The sequence below is a fragment of the Drosophila serrata genome, unplaced genomic scaffold, assembly GCF_035046125.1.
Source record: "Drosophila serrata isolate PLE 108 unplaced genomic scaffold, ASM3504612v1 contig_156, whole genome shotgun sequence".
In the NCBI taxonomy this organism is placed as follows: Eukaryota; Metazoa; Arthropoda; class Insecta; order Diptera; family Drosophilidae; genus Drosophila; species Drosophila serrata.
The window spans coordinates 519,624-538,837 of NW_028257054.1; the positions used below are offsets into that span (position 1 = coordinate 519,624).

Sequence of the window (19,214 nt, forward strand, 5' to 3'; positions counted from 1 at the left end):
CGGTTTTGTTTAACTGCAAAAATAGAACAGGTAAAATATCAGGTAAAGTATAATATCTATATCCCTCACCTAATCCTTGATAACAGGTAAAATAATGATGAGACAATCATTTAAGGTTAAAAAAATGTTTTTCATTTAAACAATAAGACAATTTTCTACCAATTATCCGATATGCACTTTTTTTAATTGGATATATAAAATTTGTAAATAATTACTTTTTACACAGATTTGTTCGTTATTTTTATGTAGTGTTGCAGAGAAAGTAAATGTTACAGCTCTGTTACGGATCAGCTGACAAATGCCACCATGAAAAGCGGACTGTCTGTACAACAATTAGCTAAAGCAGGCTAAATATAAAAGAGAAATGCTAAAAATAGATATAATCAAGAATGTATACATTATTATTTTTTAAAATTAACTTATCTCATATAATATATTTAATAGAATATGTTAGATGAATATTAAAAAAAGCTTTTTTGAGGCTATAACCTAGTTGCAAACTCCATAAGCTTTTCCATTTTTAAAAATACCAAAAATAGCTAAAAGTAAACATATCTGGCCACACTGCTCTCATTACACTTTACGCGTTAAAAGTTTTTCGATTTTCAAACGGTGAACTTGTACGGTGCGTGTAAATTGAATTCGTTCAGCTGCCAAATCGCGTGAGATTTTGTTCAACAGCCACCTTAACGGTAAATGCCGATGGGGAGCAAGTGCAGAATTAATTTGTGAATGTGATTTGAAGAGGAAAAGCGAGTGTATTTTCCTCTATTTTCTGTATTGCAATTGTGTTTTCTAGCCCTCTGTGTATGTGTGTCGCTGTGTGTGTGTCTGTGTATACTTGTGCGCAATGCGTGGGTATTTTCACAGTTTCTCGTTCTATTTTCAAATTTTATTGGTCCCACACATAAGTATACATAATGCCATTATGTTTTGGCCGTTAAATTGAAATTTCTCCATAACCGCGTTGAGAGCAACAAGACTTGCGGGCGTTTCAACTGAATGCATGGCATACATTACCCCGTCTACTGTGTACACCTGAATGTGTGTCCGAGTGTGTGCACACATCGGCACAACTGCATTTATCAATCCGCTAATCAGGTGCAATGAACACATCTCATCTCCGACAGCCGATGGGTGGGTACATGTACATATGAACATGGACCGGTACAGGTACGGCCGCCGGGCGGAGGCTTTTCTTTTTGCTGCCTTTTCAGGCTCGCAGCCTTTTTATCGATTTAATAACAAACGGGGTGGGGAGTGGGGGGCTTCAAGGTGGAGCCGGGGAGTCGTTGTACTCTGGAAAACCGGCACCGCATAGCTGCGACGTCTGTGGAGATGAACGTTCCCCCTCGGGGGAATTGATTTTATTATTGACGTACTTGTCCGTGCCTATGTACAATCAGATACATCGCTCTTGGGTGTCTGCGTTCGGGGTCAGGATTTCATTTCTAAGTTCAACACACTTGCTCGCGATAAGTGCGACAAGTTAGTCAATAGTGGGACAGGCACCAAGTGGTCCATAATCCACGCACATGCCACCCAGCTCGACCATCTGGCTGGCAGGATGATCCCAGTCCCACGCCAGATAAGAGAGGTCGAGATTATAAAGCCTGGTTGTTGCTCCTAAACAAATCAAATCTGCTGTCAAGGGAGGTGCCACTTTTATTGAAATCATTTTTGGGCTGATAAAGGTATTAGAAATATTTTGGGACCTTTATATTTGAGTTTATTTTGTAACTTTACTGAGAAGAAAAGCTCCAATTGCTAAATTTTGTAAGAGTTTAAATTAACAATTTTAATAAAGGTTCCTAACTGTACCAAATTATAAACTAATATCTTTATCTGTCTGATAAATATATTTTTACCTTTCCAATAGAATGGACACCATTAAAGATAAGAAATTAGATAATGAAGCTATTTTGAAGTTATTTTAAATAGTAACAATAAAATTCGATTAACCAACAAAAGGAGCTACATTAATTTATGAAATATTAAACTATGCATGGCCTGGCATGCAATACAGATAACTTGTTGGCCTAGGACTTTACTTAAATTGATTAATTGCACTGACAACTCGAAAACTAACCCACATTTGTTTTACTGTCAGAATTAATCGCTTATCTCGAATATAGTAAAATATGTGCAGCCATTACTTCTATGTTTGCAACATGGCCTGGCCTGAGAGTCATGCCAAGTGCTTAATTGGTCCAGCTAGTGTGAGTAATTGATGCACAAATATTTAAAAAGGCGGCCGACAAAAAGCTAACAAAAACTGTAACTGAACAAAAAAAAACTTGTATGCCTATAGAGAGCACCAGCGACCCACAAAATTTAGACACAACAGAGAGAATGAGCTTTGCACATTTTCCCCTACATTAATGCGGCTGCATTAATTGCATTATGTACCTACAAACCCACTTGTGTGTTTTCTATACATGTACATACCCCGACAGTGCATCGTATATAGTATATATACTCATGCTAACAGATAATCTAGTTCATTGCATCCAAACACATGCACTCGGCAAAGCGGGCTTCTGTTTATTTCGGATGTTCCGTCGTCAAAAAGGGGAAAGTGCTCGCTTAATCCAATATATGCCTCAGCGTCCACCTCCACAGAAACAGGGAGAAACACCATTAACCATCACCAGGCGGCCGGCCTCAGTGTAAATTGAATGAATGAAATGTAGCCATCTTCAAACACGTCATGCACCCCCAATAATCATTACCATAACAAAGTAGGCATTTCCACAGTTGCGGTGAAAACTGTAGCATCTGATAATGGATTCTTTATCTATATATGTATATATAGATCTACATATTTTGAGTTGCCAAGATTTGTGGCTAATAACCAATTAACAAGAAAGGAAGCTTTATATAAATCGATTGGCGGCTTTAGCTTTTAAATATTGGCTATATTTAGTTAATTTCACTTTAAATCTGCATACAATTTAGGAGAACTTTCTTGCCAAGCAGAAGAGGTTTTAAAAATGATTAAGATACCCTTGCATCTAAATGGTAACCCATGGATACAATGCACACTTTCGCAAAAGATATTTTGGCAAAGCTGAATATATGATACATGTCAGTTTAATAATCGAATGTTTAAAGTTTCAAAAAACAAGTTAAACTTGTATGACAACGGTTTGTCATTTGGTAAGCAAGTGGCATTTCTGCACCAGTAACGATTGCATAAATAATTCATCCCGGTTTCTTATCACCTACAGCTACTGTATTAATTATATACATACTTCATAACCAAATTTATTAACATTAGGAGTAAATAAAATGTAACTCACTATAGATAAAATATAGTATATAGCAGAAAGTACTAAGAAATACAATCTATTTTTTAAGAAAAGCCTGGTATATGAAAAACAAAGTACTTTTAGCCTTGTTTTGTGGATATCTGCAGTACTGATTCGCCTCATGGGATTACCTGCTTGCAATACCAACGACAGAATAAATCACCTTAGCCCACATTGCGTGCTAGTGGTTCTGTCCCATTGGCCGCAGCTGTATGGGAGGCCCTCGTATATTCATAGACCCATAACAAATACTTCCTGCACCGAACTCCCTACTCTCTTTTGGTCGCTTTGTTGTACTCGTGTGGCACAATTTGAACTTCTTGGCTTGGGCTTGGTCTTGGGGCCATCGTCAATGCCATTCTCGAGTCACCATCCGTCCGAAGTACATCACAGCAACACTCGCCACTAAATAGGGAGTACTTGAGGGGGACAGCCACAACCGGGTAGGCCATATAACACTTCAGCAACAAAGGTTAATGGCCGCTGGCCCGGTTGGCTGCGTTGTACTGGGCCAAAACTGCAGCGCAAACAGGGGCGGAGACGGAACGTCGGACGAGAGGAGGAGGAGAAGATGGCCCTTGTAATGGCTTAGGCGCAACATTAAAATTCTGCCTGGCACATTATGCAGTTACTATATTGTGTCGCGTTCGGTTGTCTGGCGGCGGAACAAAACGCTTGACGAGTGGAGGAACCAATCTGCTGAAAAGACAAACGAGCTGCGATGACATTTGCCTTGCTGCTGCACTGTGGGTCCGCAGCCTCGTCATCAGTATCATCGTAATCAGTGGAAAGTCGGGGTCATAATACCTATCGATTCGCTACATACATATACACTCGGAGGAAAGGTTTTAATAATGAAAATTTCCTAGTTCATTAGAGTGTTAAAAATAAATAAAGACTGACTAAAGGTATTAAGTAGCTTAATTCGTTAATTGCACTAAAGTCGTTTGATCACAATTATGTCAAGACTTCTCATGTTGTTCAATATTTTTCCAAGAAGGACATCAGGGATGTACAATTTTAGATATATCTTAAGTCCCACAAAGCTCCTCAATTGATTATTTCTCTGAGTACACATAGGGGTTAGGCTTAGTTTGCACAGTTTTTAATGTACGGCACGTGTCTGGAGCCTGTCCTGGAGGCGATGCCTCTGATGACGATGACTCATAAGCCACCACAAAAGGCCCAACAACCCCATTTGAATGAATGAATGAATGCCTGGCTATTCGCTCGCGTGCTTGTGTCTCTGTCTGTGGGAAATGGGGGAAATCCTCCCCAGTCTAGCTTTTCGTTCACTCACAGTTACTCACTTATTTAACTGCAGACTCTCGCCATGTCGACTAGCCCGAAACCGGTTAAGAAGGTGCCCATTCACTTGCAGAGCGCCGCGAATCGTGTCTACATTAAGAATGGTAAGCTTATCATCCGTCCCAGTGTGATGCCTATACATACCCGACATAACAAATATATTGCTTTTTATTTTAGGTGAGATCGTCAACCATGATAAATCGTTTAAGGCGGACGTTTACATCGAGGATGGAATTATCAAGTATGTGCCATGATTTTGGGATTAAAAACTCTAGTATATTTCCACAATTTACTAGTTTTGTAGTTCTCCGAAACTTGTAACAGAAATATACCCTATAAATCATTCCTCATATAAGCTTAGTTAATTAATAATCTATAACTTGTCAGGTTTGTGGGACCCGCTTCTGAAATCACGATACCAGGAGGAGTACGAACCATTGATGCCAGCGGGCTTATGATCATTCCCGGTGGCATTGATCCCCACACGCACATGCAGCTGCCTTTTGGCGGAGCCGTTGCCGTGGATGACTTTTATCACGGTACCAAGGCTGCCGTTGCCGGTGGCACCACCATGATAAGTAAGCATAATGGCATTAATCCATGTTCAAGGACCAGGGGCTTACAATTGTCATATTTTCAGTCGATTTTGTTCTGCCCAACAAACATGAGTCTATGATCGAGGCCTACGACAAATGGCGCAGCTGGGCTGATCCCAAGGTACGAGATTTAGGCTCCTTAAATGTTAAGAAACTTGATTTTAATATCTGTGAATGTAATATAATATTCCTTTAATTGTTTTCAAGGTATGTTGCGACTATGGTTTGCATGTAGGTATCACCTGGTGGTCAAAATCGGTCTCTGAGGAGATTGGTATTCTCTGCAAAGAGCTTGGAGTTAACTCCTTCAAAACATTCATGGCTTACAAGGGTCTCTACCAGGTTAGCTGTTTTTGATTAATTTAAGCCATGTTAGCCCATAATAATCTGGTTATACTTAACAGCTAAACGATTCAGACCTTTTAGATGTCTTTGAGCGCATTCGACACTTGAATGGTGTGGCTATGGTAAGTGAAATTTCTAATTTAGTAACTAGTTGTAACATTATCAGTAGTATCTTTAACAATAAATACATATTCAGTTAGTTGATTATAAACTGAAACCACGTAAGAAGTACTTTTGAGTAATATTATTACTTCCTATACAGGTCCATGCCGAGAATGGCGATATTATTGCCAAGAACACGCAACGCCTGCTGGCCGAAGGCATCAATGGACCGGAGGGTCATGAGCTGTCCCGGCCGGAGGAAGTCGAGGCGGAGGCCGTGCACCGCGCCTGCGTTCTGGCCCACCAGGTAAGACCACTCCCAAGTGCCGGTGGCTAGCCGGCGGGAGAGGAGAGATGAGAGCGTGAGTGGTGGATGTGGATGTCGGTAGCGGGCCAGCTGAAACAGGCTGTGCTATACTTATCGTTTATTTATATGTTACACTTTTTGATTTCTTATTATTTCCATTGTGTATGATGCACCCTTGTACATATTATATATGCGGTATGCGGCACTCGATATAACCCCTCGATATAAACGAATATCCCGACTCTTGGCTACCAGGCCGCTTGTCCGCTGTATGTGGTCCATGTGATGAGCAAGTCGGCGGGCATTGAGCTGGCCAGGGCCCGCCAAAGGTACCGGGGTCGTTACATTATGGGCGAGACCCTGGCCGCGGCGCTGGGCACGGATGCGACCTGTTGCCAGCACCTGGGCTTTGATCATGAAGCCGCGCATGTGCTCAGCCCGCCCCTGCGGCCTGACAAGACGACGCCCGAGTTTTTGATGAAGCTGTTGGCGAAGTAAGTGCTGTTCGGATTGAGGACGGGGACCGTAAATAAAAGAAACATCAAGGAAACTATTTCTATCAATTATAAATGTCAAAAAGAAGTCAACGAGGAGCTTTTAAACCTAACGATATAATAGTAATTAATCGAAATTGGAGACGAAAATATAGGATTTTAAGATTTAAAAACAATTCGATACATTTCGAGACTGCTATTTATAGATCTTTTAAAAAGCTTTCATCCTAATTTGATGTGTAAATATTGGCAATGGCTTAATTATTTTTATATATTCAATTACCTATTTTCGTTAGTTTTTGGGTACACATAATGATTACGGTCTCTGGTCCTGGGATAATGTATTATATACATATGTTGATGATAGCTAATCTGCATACTAACGGGGCCTGTGCTTATGCCTGCTTGTATCATATCCACTAACAAATTAACCCACTGATTGCGTTCCGGCTCGACCTAACACACTAATCCAATCTAATGACGTTTCCATGTTTGCCCATGCTTGCACTCACACGCTCACCCATCGCCCAGATGAAGACTCCGCTCTTTGTGTCCGGCCTGACCAGCAAATCATCCGCCGAGCTCGTGGGTCGTGCCCGTCGCAGCGGTTACTGTGTCTTCGGAGAGACGCTAGCCAGCTCCCTGGGTCGCTCTATGAGTGGTGTGCCCAAGGGGGATCGCATTTACTGCATCACCAGTCCGCCGATCCGGGAGTCTGCCGAGACGCCCAGACAACTGATGAAGTCCCTGGCGTAGTAAGTATCATCATAAGTTGCTCATTTATGTGTCACCATATAAAAAGGACAATATAGGAGACCTCAGTTGTATGAATCTACAACTGAAGTCCTACCTATTTGGTTGAAAATCTAAAGAAAATAAGGAAATAAGATTAAATTTCCAGGTTCTAAAAGTAAGTAAGTCTTCGACCATAAGACATGATCGTTGCACCTCCCACCCTGTGGTGACTGTTCGTTTCGTTTCGTTTTGTTTAACTGACCTAATCAAGGATCATTTCACTTCCCTGATATTAAAAAATCTTTGACGTTCTCCTCACAGCGACGACCTGCAGCTGACTGGCAGCGATAACTGCACCTTTAATAAGGAGCACAAGGCGATGGGCAAGGGTGACTTCACCAAGATCCCGAACGGAGTTAACGGCGTTGAGGATAGAATGTCGCTGGTATGGGAGAAGGGTGTCCACGCCGGCCTTCTTGATCCCTGTCGCTTTGTGGCCGTAACGAGCACGAACGCGGCCAAGATCTTCAACATTTATCCGCAGAAGGGACGAATCGGTAAATCTTAAAGCCCTAAAAAGAAAATCAATCAATAATTATTATTCCTTTCCCATTAGCTGTTGGCTCGGATGCTGATATTGTGATTTGGAATCCAAATGCCACCCGAACCATTTCCAAGGACACACACCACCATGCCTGTGACTTTAACATCTTCGAGGGCATGACCGTCCATGGCATCTGCGAGTACGTTCTAGTACGTGGACGCATCTGTGCCGAACGAGGAAATGTTCGCGTGGCAGAGGGCTTTGGACGCTTTATTCCGACTCCGGTTCGTCCGCCTTTTGTCTACGACATCATTGAGGGTAAGGTGCAATCGCAGCCAGAGGAGCCGCATGAAGAAAAGCAGAACGGCAATGTGGCCAAGCGGTTCGCCGAGCTGGATATTCAAATTCCAGTGCAGGAGCCTATCAGCGCCATGCTGGCCGGAAACCTGGCCATGCCAGCCGAGGGTTCGCTGTGCAGCACACCCTCGGTGCGTGGGCGCGTGGATGGGAAACGTGACTTGCAGGAGTCTTCGTTCTCCATAAGCGGTAATATATGATGAATATGAAAGATATAAACAGCTTTGTTAAAGAAATCGCAAATCTATATTCACAGAGGAACTGGACCGATCTGGTGTTCGAGCGTGCATCAAGGTAAAGAACCCACCTGGCGGCAAGTCTTCCGGATTCTGGTAGAGATCATAATAGTGACGTCGCATCATAGGGTGTGCGGATGTGGTGTGGAATCGCACAATCTCCGACGACAGTGTAAGCCAAAGTCTGCGCTCATACGACAACTAAACTGGCATTTAATATAAAGAACCCCGAAACAAAATCGTAATCTAACCAAATTTCATAATAAGTACATAAACATATAGCCACAAAACCTATTGAGAAGGAATCGTGCAACCTGCTTCGTTAGTTTGCCTCTTGTTGATCAACCTTTTGTTAAACTTCACAATTTGGAGAAACCTAATTGCTGGTAACATCGTCGATTGCCTTAATTGAGGACTACCAAAAATCAAACAAAGTGCTTATTAAGGATATTTTTTGTTGAACACGTATGTACGTTTATTTTTAAATACTTTGTTTATTTACAAGGAGATTAGCACAATTTGTTCGTACCCTTGAAAGCTAAAATAGGCAATCCAAGCAAAATCAAAAGGCTCTAAAGGATAATTCAGTTGAATAATAATATTATACTATTTCAATCGATTGTCGATATAAACCGCTTTCGAAATGGAATACTCATTTGACTTGATTACTTGATTTGTCCCTAAGACCGATCACGCCACATTGGGAGCAAATATTCGCAACTCATCTCTGAGGATAAGACGTCTTCAATTAGACACTGTAATCATTTTTCGATGAAAATTATAAATGTGCAAAACTATTTATTATATACACATACTTTATATACATTTAACAAATGCAACAAAAGCAGAACACAAAAATCCAACTAATAAACTTTACCAAAAAATATACAGTTTATTCTTAAATTCGGGGGTAGTACTTGTTTAAAATGTATTTATATTGGGGTCCAATTAAGAATCTACTTTGCGAAGTAGAGAAGACTTAAGAACTTACAAAAAAAAAGCGATGTAGGTGGCAAAGTCTTATATATCAACAAAAAAAAACGGAAAAACTGATTACTTTGATATATCGAAAATTTAAAGGTAAAATACCGATATTAATTAATTAGAAATATCTTTCAAACGGTACCCCATAAGGATATTTTTAATTATATTGGTCCGACTTATACCACAAAAATTGCTATCTAAAAGATTATCAAGTTTCGAAACAAAATAAAACCATGATTTAGCTCAAGTCTCGGAAAACAACGAATATTCTTTAGGCCCACCCCTAAAGGCCATATATCATAATTGGATTAGTTAATGGTCGCTTTTATTTTTATTTAAATGGATATATTTACAAAACGATTTAGCACAATTCGTGTATGTATTAATTGTATATTTCAATATACTCTTTACTCTTTATTTCAAAATCATAACTGACAGCAGACTATGCGAAATCAAGTGTTTGAATAAATAAACTGTCCAACTGTCCATTCAGTTATTCGTATATGAATACATAATTACAATCGTTCGATACAACACTCTCTACCGTCTCAAGAAAAGTAGCACTCCATTGCATAGGCGACGCCACGAGATGTTCGTACAGGCCAATGGTGTTCCTGGGCTGGGCTCTCAATTAGGTTTCTCAAGTGTGATTTAATTTAAATATTTTTAAATTATCAGAGGTAAAATATAATTATTTTTGCATTCATCACTCAACTACTTACAATTGGTTAAATTAACTGCAGAACACAGTTACAATATTATCATTACAGGGTGTCATACGAATAAACAATCTAATGAACTAGTCTTGATATATAAATAAAGTATTTTTGTGTATAGTGCTTTGGGTAAAAATGAAAATATTGGGTGGCAAAGGTTGCTTCTGCTTAATTTTAAATACTTCTTCACTTCTCTCTTTGTTACGCTTAAGCTCTAAAAATCATTCGTAATGTGACCTAAAATTGACTTAAAAACTAAATTCCAATAGTTATAATGACAGTTTATGAGTGGTTCCTTTTACTTTTCCATATCTTCTTCCATTGCGGCCGGTGAATATAGTTGATTTTAAATTTGATGATGGTAGGCGGTAGGAATGCATGCGACCACAAAATTCTTTCGATTTTACTATCCAAACGCTGCAAAATTAAACGCCTATTAATCGTATGCCTTAAGACGCGTCGCGTCATCTCTTACTGCCTGAACCTAGGCGTTGGCTCGCTCTCATACTAGCTTGCTTATAGCTTCTTTAGATAGGCGGCACACTTGACCGCACTGCTGACCTGTCCCGTGTTGAGGAGACTCAACTTCTTGTGCTTCGCCCGGAATTTCTTTACATAGGCGTCAATAAGATTTTTAATCTTGTGTGGATTGATTTCACCAGACCGACTGTGGCAGATCTAAGGAGAAAAATTTTTAAACAGATAAATTTAGAGTGTTTCAAGTAAATTGGCTTGAAATGTCCTGCTTGAAATTTACCTTGGGTACAGCTCTTCGCATGATGTCCTTGTAGTCCTCCTTGGTAATCACCTTCTTGTTAAAGTGCGGCTTCAAAACTAACTTCACTTCTTCAACGACACGTTCCTGTCGATTTAGTTTGCGTAAAAACTGCAAAGTAAACACAAACATTCATAATTTGTCGCAGCTTTATGGGGAATATCTGAAATGGACTCACTCTATCCTTGTTCTGCAGATCCATTGCCGAATTAGGCACATCGTCATAAGAATCAGGTATTCTTCCACCTGAGAAAAATATAAAATTAATTGGTTTTACAATTGCAAACTTGTATCCTCTATACAATAAACAATTGGAAATCAGAATCTAATAGGCAACACTCACCTTTTGTTTTTGATTTGCGGTCACTCTTGTTGCGGTACTTCTTGCCCGAGTTGTAGCGCGATGTCACCCGGATGTTGCCCACTGGCGAACTGCTCCCAAACAGGTTATCGAACATCTCGGTCTTGCCAGCAGCTCCAGCTCCACCCTTCGTCCGACGGCCTCCCTCCAGCTGGCTTGGTGGCTCGAAGAGATCCTCGTAGTCGGCCGAGCCAGGCGAATAGGGGCTCTCGATGTCCATGTTAAACGAGTCATCCAGGGCGTTGGCCGATCCTCCGGCATTTCCGCTGCCGCTGCCATTTCGCATACCGCCGGTACCTACACCACCGCCTCCACTCGTGGTGGGTAGATTCCCAATGCCACTGCTGCTGCTGGCCACACTGCCACCGGCCTTGGGCAGTGGTGTCAGCTTCTTTGAGAGCGGCGTTGGACTGGAAATCGAGGGTATGTGCTGTGAGCTGGACACCACGCTGCTGCTCGTGAGCAAGACGTTAGAGAGAACAGTGATGGAGTTGCCATCGGAACCCTTGTCATGGTTCTCGCCTCCGACACCAGCTCCGCCACCGCCCGTGCTGGATCCAACGGTGAGGCTTATAGAGCTGCTGCTAATGTACTGGGCAGAGCTTACTTCGCTCTCCTGCTGGTTGGCGGTTCCGCTTTGGTTGGGCTTATTCATCAGCGCCATCACCAAATCCACTGGATTGATGACATTGGTCTGGGTCTGGGTGCTAGTGCTTGCATTGGACACGGTCGCCTGAGCGCCATCGTTGTCGTTCTTGTCACTAGACCCGGAACCAGCTGCACTGCTCGCAGGCATACTGGCAACCTGCTGCTTGTCCAGACTCTGACCCTGAGGAGGTGTCGGCGACCGCGGCGAGAGCGACGGGGACTTGGTCGGCTCGAAGGGATCGTAAGCATCCGGCGAGCACGGACCCGACTCCGGCGGCGTATTCGGACCAATCTTCTGGCCGCCATCGTGACTGCTGTGGCCATGCTGGGACGTCTGCTCCTCTGCGGCCGCCTCCAGTTCGTCCGCCGAGTTTATGTCGTCGGCGTCATCATGGAGGGGATTGTTGCGCACCTTGTGCTGCTGCAACTTCTTATTGGGCAGGCTGAACTTGACCAGCGGTGGCTCTGGTGGCGTCTTGGGGCCGGTGGACTGCGTCATGTTCTCGTACGATGTCTCCATGATTGTCTCCAGTGAATTGCCCTGCGGGGTCTTCTCCCTTTGGCCGTTCTCTCTCATAATGTCGTGATCCCTATCCCTATCCCGCTCCCTGTCTCTTCTCATCGACATTTGATCAGTCGCGTCCTCGCTGTCTGTTAGCACAATAACATCCGCTGGCTCCTGGTGCACTTGGAAAGGTGAGCGTTCCAGGTCGATGATAGCCACCGGCTTGGCCTCCAGCTTTTTTCGTTTGCGCAACTTATCTTTCTTGCCCTTCTTGTTTACTCCCACCACACTGGCCAAATTGCTATTGGTCATGGACGTCATGCGATTACTCAACAGATCGTCCCTGATGGAAGGTAAAGTCACCATCGACTGCTGCTGCTGCTGCTGCTGGGAGTTCAGCGTGGAGACGGCGTTGCCGCTGTTCGCCTCTTTGTTAAAGCTTACGCTCACCAGGATGTTGTTGCCGGAGGCGAAGACCTCCTTGGATGGCAGGGGCTCCGGCGTCTGAGTGCGCCGCTTGCGCTTTTTCTCCTTGCGTTGCTTTTCCAACGGCTGCTGCTTCTTCTTCTTTTTGCTTTTGTCCCGCTTGCGCTTGGATTTTTTGGGTGATAGTCCACCATCGTTGTCGTAGTGGCCTCCGGCGCCCTTAGGTGATTCTAGGGGCGGTGTCCATGATGGGTTCTTATCCTGGCAGCCGCTATCATGCAGGAAATCACAGCGACCAGGCGAAGGTGAGGGCGACCATTGGCCAGTACCCATACCTCCCTTCTTTCGTTTTCTCTGTGGCGCCAAGAAGTCGTCATCTTCAAAAGGATCACGTTGCCGTGAAATGCGTCGCATCCTTGCGGCCGCTGTTGGACTACCACTGCCCGTCCTCTTCTTGTTCTTCTTCTTCTTGTCCGACTTCTTTTTCTTTTTCTTGGGCGCATCCTTGGGACTCTTGGAGCGGCTTCTGCTCCTGCTCCGACTTAGCCGAGGCGTGTAGCGCGGGGAACCAATATATATTGGAGACCGATTAATGCCTCCTCCATTGATTCGATTGGGGGTGAGAGAACGTGCTCCGCGCGAATGTATGGACTCAGGACTACGGTCCCTTTCTCCAACGGGCGGAGGCGGCAGAGGCGAGGGCGAGCGGGCGTAGCGTCTGTCCGGAGATGACCTACGATTACCACCTTGCTTGTGCGGAGAGGGTGTTGTACCCGGCGGTGGTGTGGGCGACATGCTGAAGCTCCTGAACCGCTTGGGGGAACCAGATCGGGAGCGCAAGGAACCACCCCTCGATCCACGAGATACACTGCGTGAGAAACTGCGTGAGCTACGCCTTGGCGAACGGCTTCTACCCGAGCGCATGGCATCGCGACCATAACGATCCTTTCCATGCGTCTGGTGATGCCTCGATGCTCCCACCACATTGCGGACATCGTAGCGAGGCATTTCCCTCCGCTTGGGACGCTGAAAGAACTGCTGACCATGATGGTGGTGGTTGAAGTAATGCTGACCATGGTGCTGGTTCTGATGGTGGAAGTGCTGCTGATTGTGGTGATGGTTTTGGTTTCCATAATGCTGGAACGGCCGGTTGTGAAACTGTTGGTTGCGGTAATTAAAGCGCAAACCTCCACGACCTCGCATGAAGCCACGCTGGTAGTCCCGTCCACGGAAGGCCATCCTGTAGCGACCAGGCGAGTAGGACCGATCTCGGGATCGAGACCGAGAACGTGAATAGGATTTAGAGCGACTGCCACGACGACGCCGGTTTCGATGGCGGCTGGGCGAACGACTCCTGGTCCTGTTTCTGCTCCCGCTCCTGCTATTGCTGTTACTCCTACTCCTACTCCTGCTCCTGCTCTTACTATGACTGCTGCTCTTGCTGCGCTTCCGGCTCTTGGAGCGACTCTGTCTCGAGCGACTTCGCGAACCCGAACGGGAGTTACGTTCCGTCAGCGGCTTATCGCCTCGGTAATTGCGATCTTTTTGCCGCTTACCCACTTTCTTGAAGGACTCTTCCTTATTGCGGTTTGCACGTGCCTTTGACTTGGAGTTGTCCTTGGTGACGTCTTCTCCTTGGCTACCACTCCGGCTGCGACTCCGAGGGCTACGACTGCGCCGTTTAGATTGGTTTTCATTTGTTAGGTCGTCTTCGGACACAATATCCGTGCTAATGGCCGGCGCTCGATCCGGTTCCTCCTCATCGTCAGACGCGTTAGAGGAACGAGACTTTCGACTGCTATTGGCATCGTTCTTCTTAGCAGCCCCTGTTGCGTCCTCCTCGCCATCGCCCAATATCTTTTCGTCCAAACAGGGTGTGTAGGAGCGATCCTGCTCATGGTCACTACCGCTCGCATTCCCATCTTTATCCGTCTTACCATCTTTCTTCGGTGCTGACTTTTTGGAAGCTGCTGGTTTGGGTGAAGCTGCGACCTCTGCATCTGTCCCCATATCCAGCGCCTTTTCGAACTCCTTGGGCTTGTCAATGTCCAACTCTTCCCAGTCGCTATCGTCGTACAGCTCCAGTACACCCTTGGCCCGGTCTCGCTCTGCCACTCGGTCCTCCTTAACCGCCGGACTGGGAGTGCTTCGCGTCTTTGTCTCCTCCTCTTCCTCATCGACGTGCTCTGGTTGAGGGGCTTCCACCATGCGGGAGCTGCTTTTGCTGTTATCATCGTTATGATCGGATGATTCGGCCTCATCCATGGGCACACCGTCGCTATTCGATTCGTCGTTTACGTCTGCTTCTTCCGGTTCCTCTGTTGGATTCTCCGGTTCATACAGATCTTCATTAACCTTGTCGGGCACCGGTTCGGGCTCGGGTCCCAACGGCAATGGTATGTCATTGTTCTCATCGTCATCATCGTCGTCTAATTGTACTAAATCCTCATTCATATCATCATCGTCCTGTGTCCCCTGTTAAAGAAAATAAACATAACACTGTTAGTAAGAACCAGAGTTGAGTTCATCTGCGGGTGGAATGCTTGGAGCTTGAGCCCAGTCCAATTTTCCTTTCAATAAGTAAACGAGGAAGCTTAAGCTATAAGTTTTCCATTATACCTTATCGGGCTCCTCAGCAGCTGGTCCGTAGGGCACTCCCGTAGACATGGCCGACGCGTTGGCCACCGCCTGAGACGCTTGCGAGTAAATCGAAAAGTTGGGACAGTTGTCGGTATCATCATCTGCTCGCATTGTGTTTAGCTTGAATATCGGATTGTTCCACGAGAGGCTGGCGGGTGGCGTGGGAGGAGGTGGTACCGATAGAACTGGCGGCAGTCCCATAGCCGGTGGCGGATGGTGGTTGACGGAAGGAGGCGGACCGAAAAGCGGAGGTTGTCCCGGAAAGGTGTTCGATGGCGCCACCGGTGCCGGCGCGACTGTTGGCGTACTTCCGCGAAAAGGTGAGATGTTTGGCTGGTTGGCAGGTGGCATGTTCTGGCGCTGCTGCTGCTGGCGATTGGGCGTATTAAAGCGCAGGTGGAAGGGTGTGAAGCTAGTTACGTTTGTGTTGGTATTGTTGGCGCTGGGGCTGCTAAAGTTTTGATTGCTGAAACCGCCAGCCTGTTGGCCGTCTCCGCTGCCGCCGCCGGTTGATTGGAGTACTCCTCCACCAGCGCTTGATTCTCCGCCACCACCCCTGAAGCTGTTATTTCCGCTGTAGCGATTGTTATAGTTATCACCACCGCCCGCTCCACCGCCTCTACTGAAATTGGGTCCTGCTCCTCCGCGCTGGTACAGCGGCGCCTGGGTAACGTGCTCTGCGGGGTTTGAAGAAGCCGCGGGTGCTGCTGCAGGCGCCACTCTAGGAGGAAGATTTAGACTGCCATCGGCTCGAATATGCACGTCGCTCAAGTTCCGAGAGGCGTCGTGCCACCGATCCTGCAGTTCTAAAATGGAGGACAAAATGTCTCCAGCTGCGCCTGAAGCCGACGCGGATGAAGTGGCCGCCGTCCGAGCTTTGCCATGAAGCAATGCCTTCCGATTACGTGGTGCTCCGACACTAGCGATGCGAACCGAGGTTTGAACTGCAGTGGAGCCAAGTCCGACGGAGGATGGCGCGCCATCGCAGTCTGGCTCGCTGTCCGAAAAGTATTCAAGGTCGTTTGCATTGCCAAACAGTGTGAAACTGGCGGCGGTTCCTCCGCTCAGATGCGACCGGTGAACTCCTTCCGACTTGACACCCATCTGCTCTGCCAGTCGTTTGCTGGCGGTAAGTCGGCGTCCTGGTCCCTCACTGGAGGCGGTGGCAGCAACACGACGTCGGCGGCGTCGACGACGACGGATCACCTTCCTGCTGGTCTTTAAGGCAAACTTCTCGTCAAAGTTGTTCAGATCATACTCCACCACATAAGTGCGGTGTCGAGGTCTCCTCCGGCGGCGTCGTGGCGCTGTTCTTCTGGTCGTGCTGGTGGTGGTCCGTCGAGTTGTTGTTGTAGTAGTAGTGGTTGTTGTGGTGGTGCGGGTTCTCGTGCGAGTCTGAGTAGAACCTTCCGCCGAGGCAGTATCGGATCGAGTGCGTCGCAGGATTGCCGCTCGGATGCGCTCGTTCTGTCGAGTGCGTAGAATCCTCGGCGGTTGCTGAACTTCTCGCACCCGGAGGCGCGTCTCGGGCAGGCCCATGCCTCTAATATCCTCATACAGCTGGCTCAAGTCGTCGGCCAATTCCATTTGCTCATCGGGGTCCTCATCCTCGGAATCGATGCAATTATCGCAGTACCAGGAACCAGCCGGAATCTCATGGAGCGGGGGATCCAGGCAGTCCATGTGATATCCTTGGTTGCAGCTGTCGCACAGAAGCATCACATCCTCGCGCTCCGGACTGTCGCAGATCTCACAATTGGTCACGTCCTCTTCCAGTGCCGCGCCCCCCTCAACCTCTTCGTCCAACGCCAACTCGGTCTTCGACTTGCTCAAGTCGACTCTCACCTCTCTCACCACCTTGCGATTGGCGTAGGAATCCCTCACCACAATCCGGTCAAACGCGATTCGGTCGATTGGACAGGTTTGAACATTTCGCGACCAGGCATCGATGCAGGCTGCACAGAAAACATGCTCGCAGGTTGCCGGGGTGCCGATCTCCTGTTGCCGGAAGGTAAGCAGACAGATGGGACACTTCTCGAGCAAATCGTTACTGCTGCTGTCGGAAGTGAAGCCGGGATCCGGCTCACCCGTAGTGCGCTGTACTCTACGTCCCGCAGTACTACCCTCCTCCGACTCGTCCTCCTCCTCGGTGGACACTACCTTTTTTCTCTTGGTGCTGCGCATGGGACGTTGATTGATCTGCAATGAAATAATTGGGACACATTGAATTGTTATTTCACAACTTTGCGATTCCCACTCGCTGCATTCCAGAATAGTGCGTGATCGTACCTCACTGCCACTGGAGGAGCAGTCGCTCTGCGGCCCGTAGCGACTGCGCTGCTTGCGCGTGAACTTTCGAGGCACTGCATCCGAGTCGGAATTCGATTCCATCTCCTCCTCCTGACGCCGAGTGCTGCGAAGTTGCCACGCCGCCGCAGCCGTTGAGCAGGAGGGCCGCTGATCGAGTTCGGGATCCGAGGCAGTGTCATCCGAATCGTTAAATTCGATCCGCATGATGATGCGCCGGTTCCGCTTGGGCCGCGCGGCCTGCTGCTTTTGCTGCTGATTCATGGATGGGCCAGCGTCGGAATCGGATCCAGAATCACGGTCGGGCATGCTGATGCAACTGCGTATGTGTGTATCAAGCCGATATATAGATGTGTGTACACTGTCGGCGGGGCAGGCGCGTGTGTATTACATATATATTACAAATAGGGAGTGCTGGTCTTTGCTGAATTTTCATCTAGTTATCCGTGCCCCGAAGCTTCTCTGCTCTGCTTTGGTTTGCCAACTACATTCTCGATCTCGCCCAGCCAGAATGTAATCCGTGTGTTCGCTTAGCTTGCGCTTTGCTTGTCTATAATTGCAGGCCGCTGAGTGCCGAGAGTGGCATCAATCGCAAATTTTTCGGCGCTCCGTCTAGCGATCGCTCGGTCTCCTGCGCCGTGTGCACACACGGACTAGGCAGCTGCAGTGGGCAGTGGACGAGGGGCAGCAATTTTGTGGCTGCAACGCCTGTATTTTCAAATTGGTTTCAAACGCAAATTTTTCACACACAGTTTTATTCACACACACACTCCAATTTCAGCCATTTTTTCAGCTAGAGATGGGACAGGCCGTTGAATATAGCTAACGATAGATTGCCGCTGTTGCCGATGTACGGCAGCAGTGTGACCGTGCAAAGCCTATACAAAAATACTCTGGGCTAAATACTAATGACAGTATTTTTTGGAATGATTATCACACTAGCTTAGATCAGCTTCAAATCTATAAATTTTATTTAACATATGGCTTCCAAACAAACACATAATAAAACAGTTCTAGACGAAATTAATTAAAGTTTTACGACATTGTTTATTTTTCATGCCTTGCCTTTTATTGGTTAAGATTCGTGTGATTTCATCATTGGCTGTCCACGTAGTGACCTACAGTGCATACATATACGAAAGTAACATAATATATAAAAGAAATAGAGTTAGATCAAGTCACAAGTGAGAATAGCCATATCTGATTACATTTATTTACTTTTCATTTGTTATACATGCATATGTATACATTTTTAAATTGTTTTTATTTATTTATTTTATTTAGATCATTTATTATAGATCTTTATTTCGTCGTGTTTCAAACAAAATAAGAGAGGCACATTCCTTTTTCTAAATTTCTGATATCAAATTATATTTTTAATTTATCTTTTTTTTCAAAAAAAATACAAGTTGCGCTCTTAGACAACGTTCTAAGAATTTGTGGAAAATATCATAATTTTAAAAAAATATTGTACAACTTGTAATGCAAAACATTTCAAGAGCATTATTTAGCAAGAA

General features: G+C 45.7%; 2 protein-coding genes across 9 annotated transcripts; one reads left to right on the forward strand and one right to left on the reverse strand.

Annotated features, from left to right (window-relative positions):
* The first annotated feature begins 531 nt into the window (after positions 1-531).
* CRMP (Collapsin Response Mediator Protein) lies at positions 532-8,984 on the forward strand. 7 transcript variants are annotated; one of them, XR_015270239.1, is made up of 13 exons: positions 532-692; positions 4,636-4,723; positions 4,797-4,860; positions 5,007-5,197; positions 5,260-5,336; positions 5,423-5,557; positions 5,620-5,682; positions 5,823-5,969; positions 6,225-6,463; positions 6,995-7,218; positions 7,520-7,755; positions 7,815-8,288; positions 8,356-8,984. XR_015270239.1 is itself a non-coding variant. In XM_020943879.2 (12 exons), exons 2-12 carry the CDS (start codon positions 4,645-4,647, stop codon positions 8,433-8,435), a joined length of 1,785 nt encoding a protein of 594 aa, XP_020799538.1. In that variant the 5' UTR covers positions 532-692; positions 4,636-4,644; the 3' UTR covers positions 8,436-8,984. The 7 variants fall into 7 exon arrangements, 5 of the variants coding, with proteins under 5 accessions (XP_020799538.1, XP_020799541.1, XP_020799540.2 ...); XR_015270238.1 differs by lacking the exon at positions 532-692 and adding an exon at positions 1,492-2,219; XM_020943879.2 differs by lacking the exon at positions 6,995-7,218.
* A 638-nt stretch (positions 8,985-9,622) lies between these two features.
* Positions 9,623-18,587, reverse strand: LOC110177268 (uncharacterized). Of its 2 annotated transcripts, XM_086826228.1 has the most exons (8): positions 17,680-18,587; positions 15,811-17,589; positions 15,370-15,756; positions 11,154-15,225; positions 10,989-11,056; positions 10,793-10,921; positions 10,511-10,713; positions 9,623-10,452 (listed from the first exon to the last, which is right to left on the reverse strand). In XM_086826228.1, exons 1-7 carry the CDS (start codon positions 18,004-18,006, stop codon positions 10,552-10,554), a joined length of 6,924 nt encoding a protein of 2,307 aa, XP_086682354.1. In that variant the 5' UTR covers positions 18,007-18,587; the 3' UTR covers positions 9,623-10,452; positions 10,511-10,551. The 2 variants fall into 2 exon arrangements, with proteins under 2 accessions (XP_086682354.1, XP_020799579.2); XM_020943920.2 differs by having other exon boundaries at positions 15,370-17,589.
* Between the last annotated feature and the right edge of the window lie 627 nt (positions 18,588-19,214).

Bases quoted from the DNA above. Each gene is read 5' to 3' on its own strand.
- CRMP (XM_020943881.2), top strand. From the start codon at position 2,142: ATGTGCAGCCATTACTTCTATGTTTGCAACATGGCCTGGCCTGAGAGT. The intron at 5,558-5,619 runs GTTAGCTGTTTT...TATACTTAACAG, and splicing joins CTTACAAGGGTCTCTACCAG to CTAAACGATTCAGACCTTTT. The intron at 5,683-5,822 runs GTAAGTGAAATT...CTTCCTATACAG, and splicing joins ACTTGAATGGTGTGGCTATG to GTCCATGCCGAGAATGGCGA.
- LOC110177268 (XM_020943920.2), bottom strand. From the start codon at position 18,006: ATGCCCGACCGTGATTCTGGATCCGATTCCGACGCTGGCCCATCCATG. The intron at 11,057-11,153 runs GTGAGTGTTGCC...TATTTTTCTCAG, and splicing joins CCGCAAATCAAAAACAAAAG to GTGGAAGAATACCTGATTCT. The intron at 10,714-10,792 runs GTAAATTTCAAG...TTTTCTCCTTAG, and splicing joins TGCGAAGAGCTGTACCCAAG to ATCTGCCACAGTCGGTCTGG.